At 41.1% G+C, this 21,483-nt stretch overlaps 1 protein-coding gene across 42 annotated transcripts in view; it reads right to left on the bottom strand.

Annotated features, from left to right (window-relative positions):
* Positions 1-21,483, bottom strand: part of PTPRD (protein tyrosine phosphatase receptor type D) — a 1,852,740-nt gene that overhangs the window by 79,335 nt on the left and 1,751,922 nt on the right. For 27 of the 42 annotated variants that reach the window (XM_038769706.1, XM_038769707.1, XM_038769737.1 and 24 more), the window contains 2 exons: positions 8,674-8,715; positions 8,076-8,173 (listed from right to left, as the gene is read on the bottom strand). In XM_038769706.1, coding sequence (XP_038625634.1) covers positions 8,076-8,173; positions 8,674-8,715 — 140 coding nt within the window. The remainder of the gene's footprint in view (positions 1-8,075; positions 8,174-8,673; positions 8,716-21,483) is intronic. The other 15 variants (XM_038769750.1, XM_038769731.1, XM_038769730.1 and 12 more) reach the window with 1 other exon arrangement.

The following is a 21,483-nucleotide window of genomic DNA, read 5'->3' on the forward strand; positions in this document are numbered from 1 at the left end:
GGGCTCACAGTCTTAATCCCCATTTTACAGATGAGGGAACTAAGGCCCAGAGAAGTGAAGTGACTTGCCCAAAGTCACACAGCTGACAATTGGCGGAGCCGGGATTTGAACCCATGACCTCTGACTCCAAAGCTTGAGCTCTTTCCACTGAGCCACACTGTTTCTAATTCTGAGCTTAAAATCAAATGCTGATGTTTGACAGGAACTGCTCAACTGGCAGTTTAGCAATCACTAGAGTGAATGTGGTCTTCAATATATTATTTAAAGTAAATTCCACAACTGGTGGCAAATAAAATAGAAGAGTTTGAAGGATCAATTTTTTTTAGGACAACAATACAATTTCATCTTTGAGTATTCTGCAGTTAAAAAGCTGCTTCTAAGGTTATACTGTACCTCCATTGGCCTGAATCACAATTTTTAAGGTGAAATTCCTCACTACAAGCAGATCAAACACATTTTTAGAGTGGAAGATGCAATCAAAATTTAAATAATTTGAAATTCTAAAACAAAAGCAGAATAAGATATTGAAATATTGTGCCTGATTCAGGAATTTTAAACTAAATTTTGTTAAATTCCATAACCTAAGGCGTAACAAACAGACCAAAAACCAGTAAAGAATACCTGAACTATAAAGGAACAACAAAAAAAAAACCTTTAGAAACACATTTTGGAATATAGTTTATATTTTTAAATTTTTCTTTCTTTGTTCTTTAAGGACAATAGTTGGAAGAAACCAAAAGCTTTGTTTTTCAAAAGTTCATCTGCTTATTTTCCAACTGAAATTATAACCTGTCAGTGACATCATAAGTGTTGCTCTGGAAATGATTTCATTCATATATGTCAATCTCTCCATTCATTCATTCATTCAATCGTATTTATTGAGAACTTACAGTCCGCAGAGCACTGTACTAAGCGCTTGGGAAGTACAATCAATCAATCATATTTATTGAGCGCTTACTGTGTACAAAGCACTGTACTAAGCGATTGGGAAGTACAAGTTGGCAACATATGCAGTCCCTACCCAACAGTGGGCTCACAGTCTAAAAGGGGGAGACAGACAACAAAACAAAACAAGTAGACAGGTGTCAATACCATCAAAATAAACAGAATTATTAGCTATATAAACATCATTAATAAAATCAATAGAGTAATAAATATGTACAAATATATACAAGTGCTGTGGGGAGGGGAAGAGGGTATGGTAGAGGGAGGGAGGGGGGCGATGGGGAAGGGAAGAGGAATAATAATAATAATAATAATAATAATAATAATAATGGTATTTGTTAAGCGCTATGTTCCAAGCCCTTTTCTTAGCACTCGGGTAGATGCAAGATTGTCAGATTGTCCCACTTGGGGCTCACAGTCTCAATCCCCATTTTACAGATGAGGTAACTGAGGCACAGAGAAGTTAAATGACATGCACACAGTCACCCAGCTGAGAAGTGGCAGAGCTGGGATTAGAACCCATGACCTCTGACTCCCAAGCCTGGGCTCTTTCCATTGAGCCACGCTGCTTACACATGCAATGTTTTGGCTTCTTTCTCTCTACAGGCTGCAAGCATATATATCTATATATATATAAAGCAAAGGATGGTGTCCCTTTTCAAGAAGGAAGAAATAATGACAGGAGAAAAAAGTTTAAGAAAAAAGCATTATTTTCAATGAAATAGTCACATGACAATGCAAAAAGATGACTATTGATATTACTATTATTACAACAATTCTTCTGGAAAAACATCTGATGATGGCATGAGGAATTATCAACTTGTAAAGTTGCTCCGAGAGCTATTTTTTTAAGTCATGTCAGACATTTTAAAATAATGGACCACTTTCTTACAATTAAAAACAGAATTCATTATAACTCAAAGAAAAAACAAATACTTAAATCACTAAGGGACAGTTTTGCATCCCTAAATATCTGACTTCAAATTTATCTTCAGCCAAGAACATGCATGGCCTATGATTTTATTTTGCCCCACACCCACCCTAACTTTTAACGCCAATTTCAGTGAGAGTTTCCAGATGGAACGTGGAAAATGTTTGGTGTCACGATTTGGATAAATTGTACATTTATTTTATAGGGGCCAGGTTCCTTATTGCTGTGTTATTTAAGCACTGGGCAACTACAAATAAAAAGTATTCTTGTTTCATATAATTTGAAACAGTTTGCCTTGAATATAATTTCACAATGAAAAGCTCTGAGTTGGGACCTTGTTTGGTATATGTGTTATTGCTCTAGAGTTAATGGGACCTTTGCATGAAAGTTGACTGCAGTAATCAATCTAATAATGCTAGTAATGCATCTCTAGTAATGCTAGGATCCCCCCGCACCCTCCCCCAAATGCAGAAATGAAATGGACCTTGATTCTTGGGGTAAAAATTTTTGTTCTTTTCCAGAATCTAACTTAAACCTGCCTGTTTATGGGGGTCACTACTGTGGCAGGTGAAAGCAAGAGCCAACTCTATCTTGAGGAAAAGAGGAGAGAGAGGCAGAGAGAGAAAGTGAGAAAAAGAGAGTGAGGGACATAGAGCTTATGTGTTTTCAATCTACAGGGAGACAACTGCTCACTGTTCACTAAGCACACTACTTCTCAGTAGCGGCCACACATCCTCACAGGAAGATTATAGAATAACTGTGGAAGGGATTCATAGACTGGGAAGAAAAAGACTTGTGCAAAGATAAAATTAAAACAGAAATTTGATATGAGAAGAAATGGAATTTTGCTTCTTGTTCCACATACCGGAATTTGTGAATTAAGAGACCTTTAGGTCTTAGTGGCTGAATCCATATACCTACAAAATAAATTATTTGCTATTCCTTTTTTCTCTTAATCAGTGCATAATTAAAAGATTCAAGTAGCATTCACCATTCAGGGAGCTTGAGCTTTCCTCTTCCTTGCCAAGTGGAAATGGGACAGTACACCCCAAGGCATCTGCCCGTGCTAAAGTGTTGCCATTTTATTCTTTGTGGCCTTTGGCCACAATTGTCACTTTCTAGAATTTTTAAGTGACTGTAAGACTGAAAGACTTTTCCTTTCAGCAACATCCCTTGACGTCGATTACCTATTAGAAGGCCCATGATATTTTGGCAGGCTGAAATACTGTCAGGCTGGAACATATTCCAGCCAGACGGAAGTGGATCAAGTGTCACAGTAGTGTGAGTGGTGGGAGGAATGTCAAGCACATGAAAAAGCAGACATTAGAGGCACTGAATGAACAATTTTCAATTAATAAGAAAAACCGAGGTAGTCCGCTATTCAACTGTGCACTACATGCCATTCGAGGAGTGTCCAAAATATATCTTTTTACGGCTGCAAGTTGTGATATAGTCTTCTCTGAATATAATATTAACTACTCTTGAGACTATAAAGGAGGTAGAAAGAAATAAATTTCATTTCCATATAAATAGGGCCTTCCCGCTTAGCAGCGGTCAAATTCACACGGGGTTCACCAATGCACAAAACTCCAAGACTATGGTGGCAACTAGAAAAAGGCTCTGGTCACCTCTTTGGGTCAAGAGACATTACTTAAAATTAGGAAAGGTAAAGTTTTTAAATATTGCCTATTTTGGAATATACCTTTCTTTATCAGGTGATTGGGAACTGAAAACATGAATTCCTGGAATGTTTGCAGGAATAATAATCAACATGTGAAAAATTATTCAGTCGAACCAAGTAAAGATACGAACTGGAAAGCTATCCAGAATTTCTTTATTAATAAGTAAAGAAATTCTACCTACCATTAAGAAAACTCACTCAGGAAGATAAAGATGATATGATTTTAATTACCCTGCAAACATGAGGTCCTTAGTTAAAACAAACTATTTAAAGTTCTGAATTAGTAGTAATAGATATAATAATTTGCCAGATCCCCCTAAATCCAAGTAAATTCTGATGTTTACTTTCCATTTGTCATTCCAGTACTATACAATTCGCAATGTGCTTATTGCTTTGTAAATGAGTACATAAACACACTCTATCTCTGTTAAATATTTTAACAGCCCACCATTATGACATGGCCTTATACCTATATCAAAATAAATGAAATCAGCATTCTTTTCTATATTTCCCCCAAACAAATTATTATTCACTCCGCTTGTACAGATCAGTAACTCTTCCCCAAAGCTGATTAGACCTACTAACACATCTGTTCTTTTCTTCTGAAAATTTACACTTTCAAAGACATCATCTGTCCCTGATCTAATGATTGTTATCATCTTTTGCCTTCTAGATGAGCTAGTGCTCCTCTGAATCTGTGCTGTTTCTTTTCTCCAGGTTTCTTTATGCCCAGGTTTATGAGATCCGAGCCTACAATCACCGTGAGTGGTCAAGTGCAAATATTATAAGGGAGGATGGAACATATCTGTGGATAGGATGATTAAACAGTATCATGGGAGGCTATAAGGGAAAGGTGAGAGAAGAGGATTATACAATTCCATAAACCACAGGTGTTTTCCAGAAGGAAAGCAAAAGGTGTTCCGAATGCAAAATAGGCAATTTAATTCTCGTAAAGGGATTCTTCATGAGGTGGATTGGAGCACAGGAGTAACTGGGAAAACACAACTACTTGTTCTTTTCAAAATGTAAACCAAAATGAGCTTTAAAAGCTAAACATTTGAGTCAGCAAGAGTTCTAACAACTATGGATGTTCAGAGAGAATAAAAAAGCTCCATTTGAATGCATCATGTCCTGAGTGTGAGCAGCCTTTTCCTTGGGTCAGGTTTTGTTTCATTCATGTAAAATTTAAAGCAGTAGACCATTGTAAAGGAACTGTGTGAACCTCTGAAATATATTCAGTATTGGAACTTTGAGTTATAAATAATAGCACCAAATTTAGAGATTGCTTGAACTAATCCCATACTTAACAAAAAAATGTTTTGTTTGGTAAGAGCTTGCAGGTTCAATTTGAGAGGACTTCATTAAAAATGCAATTACTTTTTGAGTTTCAAAGGGAAATAACAGCTACCTTGTTAGTGAAAGAGAGCCAAAAATCAAGTTTCATTGATTGCAAGGCACACTGGAAATGATTGTGTTGCCAGAGTTGCACAGGATTTTAAGGTCCTCTTTATTCTTCTTCTGAGGGTGGTTTCCATGGTCTCAAAAGACTGTTTACATAACCCGTCAGTTCACCTAAAAAATATCTGAGAGGAGTGTAGGCTGTAGGAATATAGTAATGGAGCACCTAATCATTTATCTTCAAGGAGGATATGCAGGAGTTGTAAGACTGCTTGAAATTAAAAGTTAATACCAACACATAGGTCCTTTGGGAAATGATGACCTCAAGTTGATTCAGGTCCTTGGATAAACAAAAACCATTACAATAGCTGCAAGAAAGAGTTGAAGGCTTGGGAAATGTAATTTTCTTCTGCCTCTTGAAGGGTAAGAGTTATGGGAAGTGGGGTTTGAGGGGATTCACATTCTTAGATCCCATATCAGGAGAATATAGGGAATATAGAATCACAGGAACTGCCTGCCACCCATTCTATGTGAGTGGTCACTTTTAGAACAAAAGGATAAATAAATTGAAGGAAAGGACCATGCCGCTCAGTATCAGGTATCTGCTCCAGTTTAGCAAATGTTTAATGAACACTGAAGGCGGTTGATATACCTTGAAATGCAGTACATTTCAGAAGCATCCAGACAAAGAGCTTTTTCGCTAAGAAAATACCAATGTTTTGCTTTGTGGTTTTTGCTTTGATCATTGTGAAAGTCCGCTCTGCAATATTTACCACTGGTATCAGTAAAGCTATTTTCGGGAGAAAAGAAATGCTTTCCAACCAAGTCACTGAAAAAGCTCATGCCTTCCACACGGATAGCCACGTGGTGAGAATCGGTAGCGGCAAACTTCCCACATTCCCAGTTTATATGTTATTGCTCCAGTTCAAGACTCACAGGCCTATTTGAGGAAAGAATAGTTTAGGGACCTACAGACCTAGACTGGGAATGTTTCCTCACCTGACCTGAGGGTGACCATCAAGTTTCCTCTTTGAGTGGTACTATTCAAAAACCATTCCTTTTCTGTCCAAATCTCACGTCTAAACTGCTTCATTAACATAGAATTAGAAGTTTGGCAAGAACCACTGACATTCAGTCATACAGTCCACACCTCTGACTTCAGCAAGGGAGCACCAGAACCATTTCAGACAGAGGACAGTTTATCCTCTTTTTACAGACCCCAGAGAAAATGAGTCCACAATCTCTCTCTCTCTCTGCAATATATTTTAGTGTCTGGCAACCACAGTAAATTGTTGCTCATATGAACTTAATCTCCCATGCTTCACTATAATCTCACTTCTGTTTCATTTAGTAGAGGAAACATATAGAGGAATATATAGAGGAAAAATAAAGACTGTCTCTATATGTTGCGAACCTGTACTTCCCAAGTGCTTAGTACAGTGCTCTGCACACAATAAGCATTCAATAAATATGATTGAATGAATGAAAGGAAGAAGAGATGTTGACAGCAAACTTTTGAATAACATGCTAAGTAGGTTAAGCAAAATACTTGGGTGTACACTGAAGGGACAGTGTCTCATTCAGTCCAGGTACCCACTGATGTGTTTGGATAACTTTAAGTGATGGTAATTAAAAACATGGTTAAAAAACTATACGTAATACGTTTCTAGACTGTGAGCCCATTTTTGGGTAGGGAACGTCTCTGTATGTTGCCGATTTGTACTTCCCAAGCACTTAGTACAGTGCTCTGCACACAGTAAGCTCTCAATAAGTACGATTGAATGAATGATAGTGTCAAGGTTTCTTCCACCCTAACGATTAAGAAACAATAAAATGCAACTATGTTAAGTAGGTCCTCCCATGGATGGGGAACACGTCTATTACATCTATTGTATTGTTCTCTCCCAAGGGGCTTGTTACACTATTCTGTACCCAGTGAGCACTCAATAAATGCAACTGATTGATTGATGCAAAAGATGGATTCAGAGCTGGTTACGTCCACTGAATTTTGGTGTGCTGCTTTAAGCATCGCTGATGAAATCACTACTAAAAATTCCTTCTTAGCCATACTGTCTAACTATGAACTATGTTCAACCAACCCAATTCACTTGTACCTACCTTAGTGCTTAGAACAGTGTTTGACACATAGTAAGCTCTTAACAAGTACCATTAAAAAAAGGAGTCAGTACTAAGGGAGCTTTAATTACGGATCAGTCATGACAGATTGCAGTGGACCTGCTATTGTGGCAATGACTGCTAGGGGAGTTTTTAAGCCATGGATCACTAGTAACTCAGACCACAACCATTTTCAAAGAGCACTTCTGGTCGAACGGTTCAATGCATACTAGCAAAATGCCATTTTTGTAGGGTATTTTTGAGATTAGAAAATGCTACATTTGTGCTTAATGCATGCTGCTGTGGTCCCTAGATTACTTAATATTACATGCAGTCAATCGGTATCAAGGGAAACCCATTTTTGTAGGGTATTTTTGAGATTAGAAAATGCTACATTTGTGCTTAATGCATGCTGCTGTGGTCCCTAGATTACTTAATATTACATGCAGTCAATCGGTATCAAGGGAAACTTCATCTATTTTTATTGATGTGACAATAATTATTCTTTTATTCCTATTATAACTCATCATGTACTTAGAACCTACAATGAATGCAATGTTTACAGAAGAGAAACTGGTACCTTGAAACGTTAAAACTTGAAACAGCATTACGTAATTATGGAGTCTTTAGTCCACAGAAAACTGACATACTATATTGAGTCCTACTTGGAAGCTATTCTGTTCTCTTTTCACTGAATGGTGCCATCCAGACAAATACATTATTTTATAAAATCTACATATTTATCACAGGTAATATGTATTTATTTTCATGGATATTTGGTGCCTGGAAAACAAAATACCCAATGAACACTCTTTTAAAGTGTATCATCATCTAGCATAGCACCTTTAAATAATTTACCATTTCATTAACATTCATTTAATATGAAGGGCTAAGTATTGGATATTTATTCATTAAAGTAAAATCACTGATGGAGTAATTTTCTTAAATGTGGTTAAAACAAAGGGTGTCTGAGGACATTACCGTTAGCCATTAGAATATTATTACCTCATATTCCTGTGAGAACTTCAAGTTGTCATTAGCTTTCAACCTTTCAATGTGATCTGCGAGTTCCAAGATAGGAATTGGAGGATGGCTAGCCATACCTATTAAACAGGAAAGAAGGGATATAATTTGAAATTATATGACAATGACTGTTGAAAAATATAGAAAATACAAGTTAGAAATGGCTAGAAGTATGTAAGTAATAAAGATGTTTTATGTGAGAAAGCAGGCAGATAGTTTGGTTACTCAAAGCAGGACATGCTCTGGAGAGATGAGCTCTGACGCTAAATGAAAAGTCACCAAGCATAATCCCCAAGCTAACATTCCTAGTGTAAAAGAAAGAGTTATTGTGCCATGAGTCAATGAGGTTAGCTAGCTGGGAAAAATGAGACAGTTAGAACTGATGTCGACTTCTGCTTTGAGTAATGACTGTTATGTCATTTCAAACTCCTTCTCCTGCACTGTGTGAAATGGAAATCGTGTGGAATTAAATGGTGAAAGGTGAACTAAGAAGACAGAGACGGAGGAAGGCCTAAAAGGGAAAGAATAGTATATTGACAGAAAACATAAAGTGACTTATGCATAATCAAGGAAAACTAACTTGAAGAATGAAGGTTACCAGGGTAACCGGAGACACCTGAACCTGCAAAGGAAATGGTGGTATAAATAAAATAAAACAGAACTAATTTATTAAAAAATGAAATGGATAGCTTGATACTTAAGGGCTAATAAAAATAATGCCTCAAGGGCTGGAGGATTGACTACACAATTTAACTAACTCAGAATAGGAACATTCTATGATTTTTCTGATATTTCATGAAGCTAAGGGTGACTGACATTCACATGCAACCATGGACGACCAGAAAAACATGCGTCACTATTCATAGACAACAATCACTGAAGATAAAACCGGATACCAAACAGAACTTCAAAAATGCTTTCACTAGTAGCAGATTGTAGAGGTAGGGGTTGTACAGATCTCTTGGATGTTTTCAAAAGACCACACATATTCTTTCATCCCACAGTCCCATAATCAACCCCCAGAAAGACCTACAATCTACTTCGGGTGTAAACATCTTTGTCTGGGGTGGGGTGGCGGGTGGGCGTTGGGGAGAGACCAGTTGCATGAACATGAGAGAAAGATGATGGGAGGTGGGCATTAAACTTTGGGGGTGGTAAGAAAGAGGTAGAGAAATAGAAATAGAGAAAGAGACATGGTGAGAGAGAAAAGTTAGAAGAAATAAAGAAAGGTAATGACAGTGAGGTAGGGAAACTAGTACAGGCTGCCAACTGAACATATGCCAGCGCCAGGGAATCTTTTATTCTTTTTCTTTTTGACTCCGCAACCATTATTTTGACGATTCCCTTTCCTCTGCCATCTCTCTCCCACCATCCCACATGGTTTTCATTTTATTTCTTACTGTATAATTTTATTATGCACACAAAGAAACTGTGTAGCTGACATCATATTTCAGAAGAAAGCACAGCTGGCCAGAAAATCTGCACTAGTGGACCCCAGAGAAGCCTTTGAATGACACAAAAAGGAAAGAATGAGTGAGGGGGCTCAAACTGGAAGCCATGTTGACAGTTCTGTCAGTCACCGCGAGTCTTGGAAGTGACTATGATATGGTATGTCTTATTCGTACAAGTCAACGTGACCATGTGATTAACTTATGATCACCTCAGAAAACGTTTAGTATTTTAAAAAGTCACCCAATAATGTTCCCTTTATGAGAGGCCAGCATTAGTGGCCCCTAATTTTGTAAATACTATAGAAAGTACTATCTTCCTTCCTCCAGTTCTGTATCTATAGATATGATCATATGCTGCCGTTAACTACATACTATTTAGAAGATTCAGAAATGGAAAATGTTGCTTGGAAGGATAAGCTTTCGTGTTGAAACTGGCAAAATGCGATAGGCATTGGTGCCCATTTCTAATGGCTCCCACCTACTCAGATGGTATACCGAGTTATATATTCTTATTTACATTTGCAGAGCAAGTGGGTAGGAGATGGTGATCTAATAATTGAAGTGAACTCATCCAGATGAAGCACCCCTAATGAACAATATGGGAGCAAAAGGGCACAAGAAGACTAGGCTTATCCAGAAATGGAAGTGGACTGATATGGACATCCAAAACAGTGCTTGAACAAAGAAAATAATAGAGACAAAGATGTTTAGACCTTTTCGAGCGAATCGTGGGAGAGAGTTATTATCATATAAGGACTGAGTGGTAGTTTGGCTAGAGAGGGAGGACACTGAGCCAATCAGGGAGGCGTAGGGGACTGAATTACTGTTCACAGCTGTAAAAAGTAAAGTCAATTGGAAATGGGAAACAAATTAGTATAACAGCAGTAGAAGAGACCATTATAATCAATCAATGATTCAACTGACACATTCACTTGTGACATGCACTAACACATGGCCTGGAATTATTACTCTGACAAAAAACATATGCCCAATCACCCCCTGAAAGATGAAGAACATCAGATTCGAGAGCTTGATATTTGGATCTTAATCAGAGGATCCGCTTTCCTACACTTGGTCCGTGTCTCCACATGTTGAGCAAAATGGTCTTACATACAAATATTCCACGATATTTATTTCATAAAAAAACTTGAAGCATGGCATCAGATGTGCCACTGCTGATTTTTAATTAGTAACATTGGCAGGTGGTGCTTTTATGGAGAGAATGGAAAAATCTCCCACTTTTAAAGGTAAATGTATTCTTCCCCTACATGGCCAGGGCCAGACTGAGATTTATCATATCCATTTTATATATATATATATATATATATAGTCATCCTTCATTTACCAAGATGACACTATTGACGTGTATCCACAGGTACAAGTATGGCTAAAACAATTGATAAGTGATAGTATCAGTAACAGTCCTCTCTGCACTGGGATCTACAAAGATAGTTTCTTGATGTGTTCATGTGCATATTCTATTTAGAGCCTAGCTTTGCTTTTGAGACTACATCTTGGAATCTCCATTTTCACAAGATCTTTACTAGAGGAGTGCAACTCCTCTCCAGCTTGCTGCTGGTTAGGTTGGCCTATAAAAATATAGTGGTCTCCCAAAATAAGGTCTTCTGTACTCAAGTTAGTCTCTGGTTTTCAGTGTGGTACCTAGCGAAGGGTATCAGTTCTTTCAGATCACTCTAATGGTAATTCATGAAGTAGTCCCTTCGGGGCTGGAAAGGGTTGGCCCAACTCTTTTTAGCAGCACTCTCCAAGAAAATGACTGAGCCAAAGGAGGGAAAGGGACTCCAAGTGAAAGAAAACAAGAGAAGTTGGAGTCTTTAGTACATTCAACTAAAAAACTTCTGCTTATGAGGTAGGTATTAATATTTTAATATACAGCATGTTTAACCTTGAAGAGGTTAACAACACAGGCAGAAAATGAGGAGAACATTTGGTTGCACAGTAGACTAGCTTAATTTTCAAATAGATATGTTGGTAATTTAACATAACTATAAATGAAGCTTTATCCAAGATGGCATTAAACAACTAAAGACTGTTTAAATAAAATAGTACATAATTCAGACAGGTTAGATGAAGTTCTTCAAATCATGGACTAATGCTTTTGAATTTTCAAAAATTTGCAAAAGAAATCTGTAGCATTTGGATTGAATTTTTAATAATATAAGTTATGTGGATACTTTCAGGAGCAAGATGGGAAGGAACACGTTAAACTTTTGTTTCCTCCGTATGTGGTCCTAAGAGTCTATCTTACAGGGATCAATCGATCAATGGTATTTATTGAGCACTTATTGTGTGCAGAGCACTGAACCAAGCACTCGGGAGAGTACAATACAATAGAATTGGCAGACACGGTCCCTGCCCGCAATGAGCTTACAGTCTAGAGGGATGGTATAAAGTAAAACATTTTGAGATCCTTGGAAAAAAGAGCCATATTAATATAAACATATCCCATTAATATGAGAAATACACATTTCCTGTTAGGTAAATTTACTACTGGTGAAATAAGGATTGACTTTACATGACTAGGGAAGGCACCATGGCCTACAGGATAGACCATGGAATGGGAGTCAGAGACCCAGGTTTTCAGCCCAACTCTGCTACCACTAGTCTGCTGTGTGACTTCGGCAAATCATTAACATTTCTTGTGCCTCAGTTTCTTCATTTGTAAACTGGGGGACAAAGTACCTGCTTTCCTTACCTATTAAGTTATGAACCCTCGTTGGGGCAGGGACTGCATCTGAACTAATTATTTTTTACCTACCCCAATGCTTAGCATCAGGTTTGGCACGTAAAAGGTGCTTAATAAATATCACCATCATCATCATCACCATTATCATCAGTATTATTGCCTTTTGTAGGCGAACACCTACTGACCACAGCCAACTACAGCGATGCTGAGATTCCGTTTATTTATTCTATGGAAACAAAACTGCCCTATTTTTGTCACTTTTAAATCTCTTCAATAATACAACAAAATCAGTTTGTCTTTCTCATGTTCAATTTGCGGTTCCCCCACCTTTTGGGGAAAAGACAGTGGGGAAACGAGGGAGGGAAGAAGGGTAGGAAGGCCACTTCCTATGCAATGTGACCTTCTGTTTGTCTTTAACAGGCACTTTTCCAGTAAGGTAGCCAGACACATTAAAGAAAATCAAGTCAATTTAGTATTTGGGAGGTCATTCTTACAGTCATTCTTGGGAGGTGTTTTTGGTACTTTAAGTATCTTTTAGCTGGTCCTTCACATAATCATTGTAATTCATATCCAATTACACAAGCCAGTTACATGGATGACTCACTTTGTAAATTAATAGGTATAAGGCACCTGAAAAATGGTCAGTCATGATTCTGAGAACTGGGAGATAGGCTGCTTTTCTTTATAACTCTATTTTTCCTCTCTAATGCTACACGCAGTTGTGGCTCTTTTCATCAAGTAACATGAGGTTTCCTGTTGACATCATTCAATAATATCATTTACCAAGTCTCTGCCCCTTAGTGGTTTGAAAAACGTGTTCACAGGGTTAATGATTTTCATCAACTACGACCGGGTAAAATGGTTCAAGTAACATGCTAAGCATCTGTTTTTCCATACATACAATAATTGGAGACACACTGACTGAAAATCTTTATGCAGTTGGGAGACTGGGCATTTTCAACTAACAAAGACTATTTGGTACAGATGTAACCCACAAACTGCCATATGGTTCTTAATAAGACAAATGTACATTTCTGTGGAAATGCATATGGACAGAGACACCTGCTCTCAGCTGTAGAACGGTGCTCAGTTCTATCATGTTAACAGACAGCATTCTGAACAAGCTAGGTTCCTTGTGAGAAACACTGTGCTTCCTGAAATGAATTGGAAGCCTTTATTGTGTTTGTAGTTTGGAACCTGGCCACTTTCAACCTGAGTTGTGCAAGCATTTTCACCACCAGAATTTTTCGAATTTCACCAGTATAAAAGAGTGGAAATGCGAATTAGCAATAAACCTCCCCCAAATGCTTACTCAGTAGCTTCTTTCAAATAGCATTCTTCTAACTGTGTTCATATCAGCAAAGCTGATATCAAAAAACAATTTTCCAATATCTGGTCTGCTTGCTGCTGCTGAATAGAAATGGCCTTGCTTTTCTAATCCCTTTGTCCGACATTGGGGTGTGCCTGAGTTAGCTCAGAATGCTATGGCGGGAAGATAAAAATCTATCCTTCTAGAAACTATTTTAACCTAAGAGATGCACTGGGTCCTTTCTTCATAATATAGTTTTGCGTATGTAATTCAAACCCCATTTTAGCACAATTCATACAGGATTCACCCTGGCCGTCTCCTGCCAGCATTAACTTAGCCGAAAAAAAAAATCATATTTACTCACATAATTGCCCCACTTTTGCATAATTCAAAAATTCCCTAGCAGGGGAGAAACCGGGGGGTGGTGAGAGGTGGGGGAATGAAAAGGAAGGAAAGATGGCACTTGGGACTGACTGCATCTCTTACTTCTATTGAATACTCCCAATTGCTCCACAGAATAGGGACTCGGTGATTTAAGGAAAGCCCCACCCACTTCTCGTTTTCATACATCAGAGCTCACATACCTGCATATGTGGCATTTGTGCTGACCCGTTTCCTCATCCTATCCTAGCATGCACTGCTATCTCTGTTTAAACAAATAATCCTTTCTATCCTCCACAAAAATTGCGGAGGGGAGGATTATGTGGTGGATTGCAGTTACGCAAGTAATAATAATGATAATAATAATAACTGTGGTTTTTGTTAAGTGCTTACTATGTGCCAGGCACCGTACTAAGCGCTAGGGTGGATACCAGCAAATCGGATTGGACAGAGTCCCTGTCCCATGTCGGACTCACAATCTCAATTCCCATTTTACAGATGAGATAACTGAGGCACAGAGAAGCGAAGCGAATTGCCCAAGGTCACGCAGCAGACAAGCGGCATAGCCGGGATGGGAACCCATGACTTTCTGACTCCCAAGCCTGTGCTCTATTCGCTCTGCCATGCTGCGAAAAGACCCAAGAAGCAGATCTTGCATTCACAAGATTTCACATATATATCTACATATGAGAGAGAAAGAGAGATGAAGAGCAAAAGAAAGAGAGGAAATGGAAGTTTTTTTCATTCTAGCTTATAATTCCGGATTTTCTTTTAAACATCTATGCCCCTAGTTAGAATAGGGTTGCTGAGCTACTAGAACTATGTCTCTCATATCATCCCAGGTCCATCCATTTTCCCTGTGGCACTGGAAACGGTGATGGGGATTGCCACTCCCTCATTCCATCCTCCACTGTCTCCTATTTTATGGCTCCTTGGGGTCCTGTTCTTTTCTAGCCACATCTTGATCCGGAGCACTGGTTTTAAGGCTATTCCATCATCTCTTGCCTGCATACTTCTCCATTCTTTTCTCCCACTACACTGCAGCATTTTTCATTCCTTTCAAGCTAACCTACTCACTGTGCCTTTTTCTTGTCTTTCCCACCTCCAAACATCTGCTCACCCCTCTCTCCTACCTGAAACTTCTGCCCTTCAATATTTCAAATTTCCTAGATCACCACTCTCCCCCTCTTCAAAATCTTTTTGGAATTTCGTCTCCTCCAAGAAGCCCTTGACAATCAATTTTCCCTTTGTCCCACGTCATATCCCCATATCTACCACCTTAGCATTTCTGTGGCAACTCTGCACCTATTTACTCATCACCAGCTGAAGCACTTCTGAACCTATCATTCTGACATGCCCAACCATTACTCAAGGATTCACTCATCTACCTAGCCACATTTTCTTCTTCCTCTGTAAAGTATTCTGTGTCCATCTTTCCCACCATACTAAGTGCTTAATAAATACTATTGATTGGTTGATTGATCATGTGACCCCAGCTTTATAATGAAGTGGGATGCAGTGGACAGGGGAAATGTTACTTCATGTTGTGGCCCAAGAGTTAGACTACAACTACCAGCTGCACCTGCTGTTGCATTAAAAATGCTACTCCATAGGCCACCTAGGGAAAGAGCTTGAGTCCCCGTTGGCATTGTAAAACGGGACCTGATACTTAACTCGATTCGTTAAATTCGTAGTGTGTGAACTTAAGAAGCATGTCAAATCCTATCTTATCACTGGAAATGTTGGTAATGACTTCAAAGTGTGTGGAACTTCCATATCAAAGTATTGAGATTTTACTGGGCCAAGTCAGAATTTGACCGGATGAGGTGAGAATAAATGTCTTTATGCATTTAGGGGAAGTGAAGAACATTATTAAAGAAACTTTTGACTCTATATTTGCCATCCTCTTATTATGCGGATCTAAGCTTAATGATATTATTCAGCATTAAAAAATAGATTGCCCAACTCTAAACTGCTTTGTAAGTGCTAGAATAGTTTACAATTTATTTATTGGTCTTGCATATCCTTCAATACAATATTTCATCATACAGTTAGTTAATGACCATATTCAGTGGGACCAAAGCACTTGGATATATCATAGGAGCTAATAAAAGTTGGTCCTTCACGGATTCCCAATTTTTCCTTTGTATTTACCAGGTCCTGGGGTGACCTTCAGGACAGTTGCTTCTCCTGGATCTTCTCTTAACTCTGACCTGGTCAGTTGCTCTAAGGATTCTCGCATCCTGAACATCGTGCTTCTTCATTAAAATATACCTGGGGTTAGGTTCTGAGGGGCAGCAGCTGCTAGGGAAGTCATTGCAACTAAAGCACATGCCAAATTCAACCCAGGGAAGCAGAGGTTTCTCACCTGTACCCTTTGTTCCCTGAAGGTGTGCTGTCTTTTCAGCACATCAATTAAGAATACTCCTTCCAGAATGCCAGAGAGATTAGGAACTGCTGTGAAATGTTTCAGGGACTGCTCTACCAATGAGGAAACCTGAGACCCATGCAGGTAGATCCAAGGCCCACCCCCCCTCCTCCCACCCCCAGGGTACCTGAGCAGGCATTCCCTCTCTCTCTGCAGATTTCTGCATGGAGGGGGGAGGGTGTGTACCAAAAAAATACACTTGAAAGGTTATCTGTATTTTCTTATGTACAGGAAATGACCTCATCAGAGGGGAATGCGGGCAGGATGTGATGAGCTGACGAGGCCACACACCTCCCGAGAACAAATGTAAGTAGCCTCTGTTTCTCTCAAAGATGGGTAGAGATCTCATCAGCTTATCAACTGGAGACACTGTGTAACCATAGCTATTCCCCAGCTGCGGGATACGGAAGTCATTGGCTCAGTCTCTGGAAGACCAAACAGCCAGAGTGATTTTCTTGGCCTTGTGCTGGGTCCAGGCAGTAGGATGTGACAAACGTTTATAGTGGAGACCATATTCCTCCCTTGCATATATTTATGTTCTGAAAGTGAGTTGCCACAGGGGCTTGTCCTGACTGAAGTCACCGTCACCCTGCCAGTCGGTTGGATGCCAGCTCTGCTGTAAAAGAACTCGATGTAGTCTGGTGGCCACTTGAATGGATTCCATTTGGAGACGGGATGATCCATGGAATGCTTTTATGATCAAATAAGCTTCATCCTGTTCTACTCAGTGCCCTTCCGTCATTACATGGGTGCAGTACTGCTTCTCTGTTGTCAGTGAGTAGTCAGGGAGAATAATTGGCTGAGGTGGTATACAGTTGTCAACTTAGGGAGATACCCAGTATGTCTTCTCAGTTCTATCTTCTTGGATGTAGGGGAAAGTGGATAGGAAAACGGAACTTGCAGCTCATTGATCCATCTAATTGAGTTCAAAACTATTAGGAACAATGTGTTTGAAATGAAGAATTTTAGGGAGTAGAAATGCAGTGGTTTCAAGTGTTCCTGTGTCAAATGCATAAACATGACCTCGGGGTTCCATGGGGTGAGAGGCAACCTGATTGAGTAGTAGGTTTTGACCAGGCTCCTGATGGTACTGGAGAAAAGGGGATATTTTAGGACATTGAGCTACATCTCATTGCTGTCATGGATGGCAGAGACAGCTAACAGGTGCACCTTGCTTGCTAGTGGATGCTCTGATCCCAATGGCAATAGGTTTTAAGAGGTAGTTAGGCACTTTTTAGAAGGGGCATCATGACAAAGGGTCGAGGTAGTGGGCTCTCCAACAAGCTGTAAATCAATGCCACTTGTCAATACATGTTCCTGAGGTGGCTAGGTTTCTCAAATTGAGCATTATGGAGGACACTAACTCCAAAACCGCTCATCTGGAGCTCCCCACGTTTACAAGAGTCAGGCTGAGAGGACTCCGAGGTCCATGCCTGGCCCCAGTTTGATTCTTATGTGTCTGTCTATTTCAGTTCTGGGATGAAGGGAGCAACAGGAGGGGATCGGGATGAGGATGCTCCCTCACTGGGTTAATTTTGCTAGAGTTTGAGAAATGACTGTGGATGGGGGAAATTGCAAGCGTGTTGGCAAGTTCTATGGACTGTTTAAGGCACTGGTGGTCTTTATAACTGGATTTGGCAGTTGTGAGCAGAATCCTTGGGCCTTTCAATTCTCTACCACGGCAAATCAGCACCCAAGTATTTAATGTACACCTGTGCGAGAGGCACTGCCCTAGGCACTTGGAAATGTCCAACAGAAGAAAACATGTTCTGGTCAGTGAGGAACTTCACTGCCAAACTCCCCTGGCCCCCACCTTGAATACTCATCTACTACTTCCATTGGTCATCTGGATCATGATATCTTGACCTCGGAATTCATCTGGGAATGCTGTGAAGACACTTAGCGCCATTCTCGGTTTGCTGGAAGGAAAGCTCTTCAGCAGCATATGTCGATGAGGTGAGATTCGGGGACATTTATTCTGCTGGAGTCCCATGATTATGTTGAAGTCCTTCCAATCTGATCGTATTGACTTCTCTGGAGGTGTACTCAGTGATTTTGATATGAATTTGATGCAATATCTGTTTGTAATGATATGGAGATGCAGGAGTCGATAGTTCTCTATGGCCATCCATTCAGAAAGTCTTGCATACTTCCCCCTACTAGTACATTTTCCGATGAGACTCTGCTTGTGTGGTCAGTGGCTGCTATATATTCTCCTTTTGTTGCTGGTTTTGTGAGGTGTTGGTGTGGTCTGCTCACTGGGTTTCCTTCGCTTTGAGTAGACTGATACATTCACTCAGTCATACTTATTGAGCGCTTACTGTGCTCAGAGCACTGAACTAAGCGCTTGAAAAGTGTTTTGGACACTGAATCCAGTACTGTGTATGAAGACTTGAAAGTCGGGTATTCACTTGCTCACCTCTTCATCTTTAGCAAAACCACCAGCTTCTATGGTCCTCAAATTTTCCTGAATTTCTGAAGGCTACCAGAAAACCCCAGTTTAGGATTTCCTTAGGAAAGGGTGCCATGAGACCACCACTTTGAGCATTTTTGATTGGGTAGCGGAGTCTAACTTTTGTTTTCTGAGTTTAGGAAGTATGGGCAGTCTTCTGAGGTCACCCTCCTTCTTCACCTTCTAAAGCCGGAAGCCTGGCCTTTGTTCAGCTGGGCAGAAAACGGGCTGGCGTACCCGGCTCCTCGGATTCACCACTGCTTGTTGGAGAGAGTGGGCTTGGGGCAAATGAGTACAGCAGATCTCTAGATGGAGTATCTCCGGCCTACGTCTCTTGCGGCACGAAGACCCGGAAGGGGAGGCGGTCTCCCTTGAATTGGTGCATTTCCAGCCCCTCTTGGTAGGTGAAGCAGCAGGGGCCTGTTGTGGGCTCACTAGGGCAATCAGTTCCTTGAGAAAGTCCTGTAGTGGGCGGACCAGGGTTTATGCAGAGATGCCTGCTGGCGTGGGAGCCGCTCCTGGCTTGGTTGAGACAGATGAAGTGGGTGGGCTCAGGGGAACCGGGACAGGGTCAGCTGATGCTGTGGTCGGCGCAGAGCGGCTTACCTCGTCCAGGGTTTCCGCAGGCGGCAAGGGGGCATCAGACGCCAGGAGAAGGCTGCGATCTGTGCAGCATTTGCACTGCTCCATCTGGTCCTTGGAAAGCCTTGACCCATATGATAGGCACTTTCGGGCTGCAGGTTTAGTAGTCGAAGTCAATGCACCTACAAGTAGGAGGAGGGAGCAGCCAAAGCAATGAAAAGCTAGTTTACAGTTCTCAGGAGGCTGCTAGCTGGTAGGGAAAAAAAAGCGGGGGGGGGGGGGGGCACTCCACCCTAGGGGACCCTCCCCTCAAGAGTCTCTGGTCCTGGGCTCCATCTTCCAGTTCCCCTGGGAGGGGAGCTTTTCCCAAGAACTTCCACTCCCAGTCCTACTTTAGAGAAAGGTGATAATTATCAGATCCATTTTTCCAGCGAGGGAAAATGAAAATTGGTTCTGCCTTTCTGAAGGTGAAGGCCTCACCCTCTTTCAGCAGGACAAGAACCCTGTTTCTCAATGAGATGGGGTGGGGGAGCTGGAGGAGGAATAGGTGAGAGAGGTGTCTTCTGGAAGACACAGGTTTGTTTCTCTCCACCAATCACCACTTGAAAAGGAAACTAAGACCTTTCCTGCCTCCCTCCTGGCCATTGAAGATGACCATCGAAAATCAGAGTTCTAAAGCCAGCTTTCTGTGCCATCCTGATCAGCATGGGCAGCAGAAGCAGGCAGAAAACTCCCACCCTAGTGAGATGGGGCATAGTAGACTGATGAATTTCCAGTCAAGTGGTGAGAGGGGGGGATGATTGGAGGGGTTGGAATAAGGGGAGGGGTGGTAGACTGAGGAAGGAGGCTCCCTGCGGGAGTCTGGGATCCTTCCTGCACCCCAAGGGATGGCCAGCAGCAGCAAAGGTAGGGAGGAAGGGAAGAGGCTGGGTGGACAGAAGCCAACCAACAAGCAGCCTGGATTGCTTTGGGAGGGAGGAAAAGATCGGATCCCCCACTGGGGATCACTTTCCTTCCCTACTGCTGACTCTCTGCTGTATGTGCGGGTCCAGGTGGGGGGCTGGAACCCTAGCAGAGAGAGTCTGCCCACAGGGCAGAGAGACCACTGGATGGAGAAGGAAGGAGGGACCCAGCCCCTAGCAGACCTGAGAGGAGCCCGAGAAGAGGGTCTCCTGGGGACTGTCTGAGAAGACCAATGGAATCCCAGACTGGTAGCCCCCCTGGCACCCCCCAATCTCCCTGTAATTCAGGGGCAGAGGAGGGAGAGGAGGGGCTGGTAGCCCCCCCTACAGACTGGGTGGCTACTGGGATGGGACTGTCCTGTCTGCTAGGGGGAAGAGGGAAGGGGGAAATCATGCCCCCCTACCCTATCCCAGGTCAAAGACTTGGACTTACCTGGTAGCAGAAGCGTCTTCTGAAGTTCAACTGAAGGAGCTCCAAATTGCAGTGTGCAACCTCCAGCGGAGAAAGGAAATCTGGAGAGGGAAGGGTTACCCGGCTCAGGTACCCTGGGGGGGGTGGGGCCTGAACCCATCTGAGCAGGTCTCAGGTCTCTTCCCTGGCAGGGCAGCCCCTGAATCTTTTCACAGCAGTTCCAATCCTCTCTGGCATCCTGGAAGGAGCCTACCTAATGGATGAGCTGACGAGACCCATACCCACCTTTGCAAGAAGCTGAAGAATTCTTTTCACCCTGAAAGAAGTAAGTTTTACTTGTTTTCTAGCTGAGAGAAGCGAGTTGGAGACGTGTGTCTGTTTCAATGGGACGCAGATATTAACGGACCCCGCTCATAAGATATTTTGATAGTTCATGAACCTTGAGCATCCCCACATAGAATCTTTCCAATTGAAATGCTTTATTGACATTCTAATTCATCAGTTAACAATGTTAAATTGCATCAGTATTCAAAAGCAGGTGAATAGTACAGGGAAGGATACAAAGTTAATCCCTTCATCTCTTTCAACCAATGTGATTCTAGCCACCGCATTCTTTGGTTAATCTAGGGTTAGCATATTTTGAGTCAGTCAGACGTGGGGTTTGTAGTTCCCCATTTGTTCTGGTTGTGTCATTATGACCAAATTA

The sequence above is a fragment of the Tachyglossus aculeatus genome, chromosome X4 (genome assembly GCF_015852505.1).
Source record: "Tachyglossus aculeatus isolate mTacAcu1 chromosome X4, mTacAcu1.pri, whole genome shotgun sequence".
Taxonomy (NCBI): domain Eukaryota; kingdom Metazoa; phylum Chordata; class Mammalia; order Monotremata; family Tachyglossidae; genus Tachyglossus; species Tachyglossus aculeatus.